The sequence below is a fragment of the Magnolia sinica genome, chromosome 7 (genome assembly GCF_029962835.1).
Source record: "Magnolia sinica isolate HGM2019 chromosome 7, MsV1, whole genome shotgun sequence".
Taxonomy (NCBI): Eukaryota; Viridiplantae; Streptophyta; class Magnoliopsida; order Magnoliales; family Magnoliaceae; genus Magnolia; species Magnolia sinica.
The window spans coordinates 95,894,426-95,904,358 of NC_080579.1; the positions used below are offsets into that span (position 1 = coordinate 95,894,426).

Sequence of the window (9,933 nt, forward strand, 5' to 3'; positions counted from 1 at the left end):
CTATATTCCAAAAGTCAAGGTGATTGAACATTCCTTCACTGCTTCCCTGTCTCATTCATATCAGTAGCTTTTCTTAAGAAAAACACTCCTCTTTACACAACCACTGCTGGAATCCACATATTTTTGTGGGGGCAATCAGATCATATCATCCCTCACATCCCCTTGGCACTGACGCTGATGAAACAGGAGATCAACATCTTCTTCTCGAATTAAATATAGCTTTTAAATACAAGAGCATATATAAAGAATTTTCAAATTGATTTTACTAAACGAAAGTTTGAAAAAAGATTGATATTGTTACATGAAGTCGATCGGCTTAAAACTCTCTGACATGAATATATTCGAAAGTCACTCCAGACCTTTAAATATATTAAATTATTAAAAATAACAACTTATAAAAGAGGGTAAATTTTAGCTTTAAGCTCAAAATTAACTTAAAAAATAATATATTTTTTTAAAAAAATCATCAAGAGCATAATAGCCTTTTAGCATCAGACAACACTAAGAGCTGGCTCATTTCAAATGAGACATTATATGCATGAAATAGAGAACTGATTGGAAAGTTATATTCGTTGAAGCTTATAATACATGGTAGACCTGATCAAACTTTCTAATTAACATAGGGATGAACGTGATGAGGTTGACCACCTTCTTTCTCAAGGATAACTACTATGAATCCACGAGCTTCTATAACTCTTCACATCGACTTCTCAAATTCATGAAGAAAAAGTAGAAAAAATAAATAAATAAATTTTATAAAATTTATAATTTGATATTGGTGAAATAAATGAGCTTTTTGAATAGGATATCAAACCATGCAACAAGTTTCGGAATTAGACTACAACTAAAACTTTTTAAAATTCGTAACATACTATAAATAGTAAATTTACTTTTTATAATAAGTGTACCGTGTGACTTAACCAGTTATTCTTCTAACTTTTGTAAACATTTTTCATGTTGGACATACCTCTAAATCTTAAAATTTAAAGAGTTACTATCAAACTAAAACTTACTATATTTAAAAATGAAAATAAAATTGACTTTCAACCGTCGATATATTAGAATATCGCAAATTAGGCGTGGAAAACCCGGCATAGCTGGGTTGATTGGCTACAGTAACTCGTCCTACACTAAAACCATATATGGTACGTCGAGTAACTTATTCTAATTTGCGAGATATGCCTGTTTTAAGGTTTTGACCGTCCCAGTGACATTTGCCTTCAATCGAGCCTTCTCTACTCCATCTTGGATTCAAGACCTGCTCTACATCACTATTTTCATTCTTTTCATCCTAGCCATTCATTAGATTTTGTATAACTTATCCTATATTAAACCTCTTCACTTTAAAAATATTAGTTTGTCATCAATTTTAGAAAGGTAACAGTACAATATTATAATAATCTATCTTTATATACGTTCCGTCTTCTTTGATGGTTGGGTCACCGGAAAATCCGTTTCTCTATAACTACTGAGAATCGTCCATCATCTGCACCAAGAGTAGTGATACAGTGGCAGGCACACAAAATCATACATGTGAGGTATAATTAACTCAAGCAAAAACATTCAAAACCTGGGTGAAGTGGCGGTATTCTTACACCACGTGATCTTCATGGCAATGTAAGAGTTATACTAAGTGGGCCCTACATGATCATTAGGTTGGATTTAACCATTAGGTATTTAAATTGCATATAGATGGGTCTCATAGTAGTTGTCATCAATATATAATTAAGGATCGTATTTTTGGACCATGCAGCCTATTCATATGCATTTCAAATATAAATGGACATTATCTAGCAGACTCTTCTGAAATTGTGATGGATTGAATTTCTTCAGCTTCTTTTCTATAAATATATATTTGGTCCCCTCACCTATGCAATTATGTGCATTAATATATTAATATAAGGTTCCAAAACTTTTAACCCACTAGATCATTATTCACTTAATTAGCCTTTTAAACTTATTACTGGAACGAAAGTACTAAGTAAATTCTGTGGGGCCCATAATGATGTATATGTCTTATCTATGCGGTCAAATCATTTTTTTCAACTCATTTTATAAGTGCATGAGCTCAGAAGTGAAGCACATACAAAATTCAAGTAGACCACACCACATGAAACAATGAGAATTGGACGCTTGAAAACTTTTTAAGTGTTTTTTTTTCAAGTAACCATTGAAAACTTTTTAAGTGTTTTTGTTTCCTCTTCATCTATGTTTGTGTGACCTTATGAATAGGTTGGATGATAAATAAACATCACTATAACCCTTAAAAAGATTCCGAGAGTGGACATCATTAACCCCACTGTTTCCTGTGGTGTGGTCCATGAGAGCTTTTGGATGTGCTTCAATTTGAGGCTCAAGACCTAAAATGAACTGGAAAAACGGATGGACGGCTTAGATAGAACACATAATCTTATGTGGACCCCACAGAGTTTACTCAGTACGCAATCTAAGCGTCCCCTAAATCACAAGTCCACCAGAGCAGTAGTACAAGGACTTATCCCATCGTGGGACCCACTATGATAGGTCATAATCAAATCCGATTGGTTGGGTGCAATTTTATTTTCTTACAGCCTGTCCGATAAGATCGCTACATTTTTCGAACCGTTTAATTTGAATTAGGTGCATGCCACGTGTCCAACAGCTGAGTGAATGTTCATGAACGGGGACAGACCCTCGGCTACAATAATAAGTAGCCAGATAAAACAAGAGGAAGTGAAGAACACAAAAATTAGAAGAAAAAAAAAAAAAACAAAGGAATCCTCAATTCGCTTATGTGGGATCTGATACTACCTACCCCACTAGAATCGACTTTGTAATGTCGCACTCATGGAAATTAAAAAAAGGTAATAGTCTCTTTCATCTCTCATAATGAGTTTGATTTTTTATGTTTTATTTTTCTTTTCTTTTCTTTTCTTTTTAACTGATTCTTTTCTTGATTTGGTAAGCTGAAATTCGATATAACATTCCAATAAAAAGTTACTTTGGACAACTTTAATATATTTGAGCAATAAGCTTGCTTTAAAATACCATGGTGAATGTCCACATCCATCTCAATTAACATTACAATTCTTACTTTCACTGTGTGCAAAAAGTTAGTTATGTGCATGCAACATCTGATCCATTGAAAAGGTAAGATCCTCGTTGAAGATCACTATCTGCAAAGCTTAGACCGATCCATTCATCAGATGGGCCTTGAGTAAATCCAGGAGGCATCCATTTGCTTTTCCTAGATCCGGGATGCAGATTCGGTGGATCCATGACCGTAGGGCCCACCATGATGTATGTGCCATACATCCACTCCATTTTAGGGCATGATGAATGGATCTCAGAAATGAAGCAGTTCCTAATCTCAGGTGGACCACCCCACCGAAAACAATGGTGATTGACCATTAAAAACTTGTTGTGGGCCACAAAAGTTTTTTAGTATGCTGATATTTGTGTGGTCTCTTCATCCAGGTCTTTGTGACCTTATGAACAGGTTGGATGGCAAATAAACATTCCGGTGACTCCCTCTTGGAGGGTATTCCATCACCATTTTTTCCTGTGGTGTTGTTCATCAAAGACATAGATCTGCCTCACTATGCATTAAAATGAGCTATGAAAATGGATGAACGGCATGGATGTAAGGTACATACATCATGGTGGGGCCCACAGTCAGGGACCCATGGATGCAAGCCAACGTTGTCAATGTACTGCATAGGTTCTTGTGTGCAAGATTTTCAGGGAACGGTCCACCTTTTCGGCGGCTCAGATGTCTTGTACACAACATATTAGCTAAATACTCTCAAAAGACTAAGAATTCTACAATTTTCTGATTTTTTTTTTTTTAAAAAAAAAAAACCATGTTTGGTTCACACCTAAATGGTTGGTTTTACCTTTATAGGGACTTGGGTCCAGTGCATGTGTAGCAGCCCACTAGGGAACACATGCTAGGTGGTGCAATGATTAAAACCACTTTGATGTGAACGGTCCACCCTAAGGACATTCAAGTAAACAGACATTGGAACCATCACTAAACAAAATAGAAAAATGAAAACAAGATCCAATGGCTCACATCCAATTAAAAAGAGTCAGGTCAGGATCATGACCGATTTAGGTTTGATTACAAGAGAATAGATTATTTATACTAGGAAAGATTATATGGACCGCTCAAATCATTGGACCATAACAGCAAGTGGCCCACAGTGGGTGCCGACAAAAGCTGGATCCTTTCTAGCCGCAGATAGGCAAAACGAACTCAGAATGAACTGGTTACATGTTGGAAGGATGAAAGCCACAGCAGGTAGGCCTGAAAGCGACTCTTTTGCTTGAATCATTCCTCACCACAAGATATATGATGTATTGGACGGCCTATATTTATAGCACCAGTGGGACCCACATGTAAAGAAGTCTCCTTATCAGAACTGTCAATCTACAGTCCAAAATCCTGCTGAAACGATTATTCTGGACATTCATTTAATAATCCATTTCATGCTCCACATGTAAGACTTTTATTAAGTGGGTCTCAATTGATCAATGGTATGGATGGTATGACTGATAAATATATAGATTGAGCATATATAGGTAGGCCCTACAACAGTTGTGATTGGTTCAAATATGTAATATTTTGTTCATTACAAGTATGTGAAATAAATGTTGGGCCCCATGATAAGATAACGTGATGAACGGCCACGCGTACAAGTCAGTAGGTCTAGTACCACTAACATACAGCTAATGTATGAATTGATGGTGTGAAAAGCGATGTTTCTGGCCACAAAAATAGTGGCTTTCAAATGGATGGTAAAAAAGCACACTTATCAATCAAGTCAGTCGACATTCGACAAGGATAGATGGCCATCTTCCTTTATATTTCAGCCAGTAGTTGAGGGCCGGTGAATCGAGAGGAGCTAGCACGGTGGATGGTTTGGATCCACCCATACCATTCGCCATATGTGTCACGCGAAAGGGGACAGACGTTCCTTACGAAGTTCACCACTTGAATACAAAGCTACATGTGGTGGAATCCTCTAACAATGTGTGATGAAGGAGCTTATTCTCTAGCTCTGCTTGTGGGCCACATGGTTTTTCTTTTTTCTTTTTAATGGAATCCACATCACCAAAATTTTGGGATGCCCCCCAAAATAAGGCTGATCTGACCACCTAAATTTGGAAGCTTTTGGGTGATGTATATTGTTCCAAAGACTCGCTTGAAGTGAGGTGGGGCTCACTTGATGCACGGGTTGAATGGACATACACAACACGGCAAACACCACACATGCTGAAAAGCATTTATATAGGTAAGCTAGCACCACACATGCCTACTTGTTTGGTTTTCCAACTTCCTAAGAAATGTTATTTCCAGACACTTATTTAAACATGAATAATGGCTTATAGATCAATAGCCTAATACATTTATAAAAGAAGTAAATTGTAATAATTATATTTTCATCATATAAAACAACTATTTTTATAATGATTTTTAGGTGAAATAAATAATATAATAAAATTATCATTGCAGTCAAATGTAAGTAATGTTACCATAAATTTGTAAAAGTAAGTAAACCATTACTCATTTACAACAACGAACAAGCCCTAATACAATGGGAGGAAATGTAAAGACTACATGCAGGTGTGCTAAGGAGGGATTAAGAAAGAGAAAAGGAGCCACACATCTTAATATTTCTCTTGTTGTGACCCACTTGAGCCTCTGATCCACTCATGTTATAAGGAAAGTATGTCACACAATTGTCAAGGTATGATTTGCAGTAGCTTTTTTTGCATGATTGCCTTAATTAGATATTTTGTGTGAATCTATATAGGCTAAACACATAAAAAGAATTGAGCTAAAGAAAGTGGATGTAATTTATATTAATATCCCCTTATGTGGTAAAATTTCAATGCTTTCTTTAAGTAGTTACATTTTTTAATTTTTTTTTTTTAAATGAAAAATATACCTTGTTAACCAATGTTGGGGCAAAAAATGGCTATTCCCATCATATTTGGTAAAGATTGTACGCAGCTGAATAAGAAATATTGTAGAAGTCGATCAATCATGGATGGCATAGATATCAAATCTTTTATTTTTTATTTTCTTTAAATGTATATAAATTATTATAATTCCATGCCAACATGAGTTTCACAAGGAAGTACGCGAAGTAGATATAAATAAATAATAGAGTACTTAATACCAACTGTGTACTGAAACGTATCAGACGCACTGATATTTTGTTCCGAGTCTCACAGCTCACTTATAACTAAGGACGATATTTCATTTTTGTTTTAAATAATAATAAATAAAGTGATGGTAACGGGTGGGATTCAATGAATTTCAATAATAGCAAGTTGGTTGGTTCGTTCGAGCCACTATTTGTGTTGGGGTTATGAGAGAGAGAGAGAGAGAGAGAGAGAGAGAGAGAGTAGTTGTCATATCACCTTACAAACGAGGACTTGAGTAAGATTCCTGACCCTTAAAGATTTTTTGCATTGGCTTCCCAGCTCAATTATTCGGGACGTTGATCTCATGGGCCCAGAAAAATTCTTTTATATTGGAGGATCTTATCCATCCAATCTTTAGCCTTTTCTACATCCAATTAACTCGTACCAAATCTGATCTTCCATGTCTGTACGTAAAATTCAATGTGGATGGGTAAGGGGCAGCGCCCTATACGCTTTTACACTAAGATATCGAAGATGGATGCTCTGGTGCACTGGTCCTGGTTGCATTTGTTCGCTTGAACAGTCCAGTCAATCGATCTCAACTGTCCATTTAATTTGAGAACATATTTGATGGGTTACCATGCAAAATCACAAGATCGATCGGATGATCTAAACCGTTCATGATTCTATAGCCATCCTTTTAACAATCCATGGATAGGATGGTTAGAGTTGCCTAACAGAAGTGATTTTTCAAAAAATGAGCAGTGATGGTCCTAACAATTCGATTAATGATGTAGAGCGGGTCATGGATAATTTCATGGCCAAGATGGACGCCCAATTGGAGACGGAGATGATCCAGACACTAACATATATCACAAACAGGAATGAGTGATTGGACATCAAATCTATGATTTTAGGGTAGGACAAGCTGCTTTAGGAGTTGCGCCAAACATGAAAAGTGCACGGAATAATTAGGAGAACAGCATAGTGAGGCCGAAAACCTTGCACACTAGTAGACATCAATCAATTTCTAGAAGCCAAAAACCTTGCGCACTAGTAGACACCAATCAATTTCTCCAGAGGAGTTCCGTGAATTGAGAATAGTTATCCCCTTGAGTAAGATGGTGCTTGACCTCATGTTCTTCCCTACATCAATTAATCAAATGGGTTAATGGGCCTATACACTTTGTATACACTTAAGGCCATTGATCATGGGAAATTTTACAAAATATTTGGCTCATTAATATGGTATTTAGTATTTATATCCTAATACTTTTTTGCAAAAAGATTTTCATAAGCTATGCCATTAATTAAGTAATTATCACGTGAATATCTACCATTAGATTTTTTTTTCTTTAACAAAAGTTGGGAATCGAAGGTTGGCTGGTCGGGTGAGCCCCACTGTGATGTCATTGTGAAATCTAGTAATCATAAAATATAAGGGCCCAAAATTCAGCCCCATCAAAGATTTAAGTAGATCACACAATTGGAAACAATTAATGTACAAGTTGGTGGTCCACATGAATAAAAAAATGTGCCTAATTTTTACGTGGGTCCTTACAAAAATAAAGGGTAGACATCTCTTATAACTGTTTCCTTTGGCGTGGACCACATGAATCCCGTGTCAGCCTAATTTTTTAACCTTAAACTTAATGTATGATTACTTATCTAATAGTTGGACGGGATCCACGTACACATCACAATTATCTCCTTAAAATATAAGGATGGGCCACACGTAAGATTATGGGCGGTAATGAGTATATAAAATTCACTCCAACCATTATATGCCACGCAAAAAATGCAATGCAGGTGTGAAACCCAAAAATCAGACAGGCCTGATTTTTGGGCCCTGGACCTCCCAACTCCAGCACGCATGGCCAACCCAACTTAAAAGAAATCTAATTCGAGGGAGTGATGGTTACTTCATTAATTGGGTAAGAAGATAGTGGATGTAAATAATGTATTAATGAGGCAAATTTCTGTTGATCCAATGGTTAATATTTGCCGAACGAGGGTTAAGAGCAACGAGGAATAGAATCCTGGATTTTTGTGATATATTCTGTTTTGGTAGAATTTTCCAAAACCATACAAAATGCTCATCTACACACAAAGGAAAGAGAGGAGACGCCCGTTTTCGGGTTTTTTTTTAGGATTTCTACTAAAACTAGAAATTCCAAGCTCACAAGTTATGTTTTTCTGCTACAGAAATGAGAATCCACCCAAAGCGCGTCTATCCCAACGCGTTTGGCACACGTGTGAAAGATCCAAGCCGTGTGCCCCTTAACGAGGGTATCAGTTTCTGATAAATGGACTCGCATGGTTCTCAAGATCTTGCACACGTACTCTGCTTTGGCACGCTTGAGAAGAAAAGAGAAGAGAAGGGTAGATACACGAGTGAAATATATCACATTTTCTCTTTATATATACATATATATTTTAAAAACAAAAAAGAACAAAGAAAGAAAAACTATAAACAAGAAAGAGGAGAAAATCAGCAGAGAACATCGGCGAGGAGTTTGTAACGACGGCCGATAACGCGAGGGGAAGACGAGGAATTGCAGTTGAGGCGGCGACATCGATCAAAGGACTTGGGGCGCTTGGGATTTCCGCGGCGCTTGTCATAGTCTCTCGACTCTCTCCTCCGGCGGATCCTCTTTTCGTCATTAGGGTTTGAGGGAGATTGATCTTCTTCTCGTTCGGGCAGCGACGACTCTGGTATCTCGACTAGGAACTTGAAAGCCTTCCCTCCTTTCTTTGCTTCGTCGTGAAGGCACCACTCGCACCGCCATGTCTCCATGTCTATCTTCGGGTACGACCCACTGCAGTACCTGCGCCATCCATCGCACCATCCCCCAACAAAACAAATCAGTCTTTTATGTGTGTGTGTGTGTGTGTGAAAGAGAGACGAAGTGTAATGGGTTCTACTCAAATCCAGTTTAAGAAGAATTAGAGAGTTGAAATTGCTGAAGATAAAGAGATATTTTTCTTGGGTTCTTCTGAAAATGGAGTTTCTAAGTGATAGAGAGAGAATCATTTAATGGGTTCTACTCAAATCCGTTTTTAGAAGAATCAGAGAGTTGAAATAGTTAAAGAGAAAGAGAAAAAGATTTAATGGGTTCTTCTGGAAATAGAGTTTCTGAGAGAGATAGAGAGAGAGAGAGAGAGAGAGAGAGAGAGAGAGAGAGAGAGAGCTTACGTGTGCTGGAATCTGAAACCACATGAAGGGCAGGGAAGAAGTGAGTTGGAGAAGCCGATATCTCCACAGAGGCAGCACTCTTTCGTCGTTGATCTTTCAGCCATGGCATCTACACACGCTCTCTCCTCACTCATATAAAAAGCTTTCCCACCGCCTCTATATCTCTCTCTTTCCAACATAATAATAAAACCGTCCTATTTAAACCTTCTTTTCTTTTTTTAAATAATGTTGAGATGGGGGTGGCGTAAAACCATCGGTTTCTTGCGATAGACAGAGCCCGTACGAAGGGGATAGGAACACGTCATGAATCAGACACGTGGCTTTCCAACATTGAGCCATGCCCTTTATTCCCGGGTCGTGATCGTTGACGTGGCCTGCCGTAACGGTTGCTGCAGCGACCTGCTTTGGACGACTGATTTTAGATTTATTAATCAGGTCCCTATTATCAAACATGGAACAAAAATCGCCCCTATCCCACGTTCTAAGTTATTTCAATAATCTGAACCCTCCATTCATTTTTAGAGTTGAATACAAGCCATTGAAAATTTTCTATTTTCATTGTTTAAATCCATGTCCTGATTGTGATGGTCACTTCATAGGTT

The 9,933-nt window shown here is 37.4% G+C and overlaps 1 protein-coding gene across 1 annotated transcript; it reads right to left on the bottom strand.

The window, feature by feature from the left end:
- Nucleotides 1-8,535: 8,535 nt before the first annotated feature.
- Nucleotides 8,536-9,505, bottom strand: LOC131252189 (uncharacterized). Its single transcript, XM_058253054.1, has 2 exons — nucleotides 9,332-9,505; nucleotides 8,536-8,963 (listed from the first exon to the last, which is right to left on the bottom strand). Exons 1-2 carry the CDS (start codon nucleotides 9,463-9,465, stop codon nucleotides 8,627-8,629), a joined length of 471 nt encoding a protein of 156 aa, XP_058109037.1. The 5' UTR covers nucleotides 9,466-9,505; the 3' UTR covers nucleotides 8,536-8,626.
- Nucleotides 9,506-9,933: the final 428 nt, after the last annotated feature.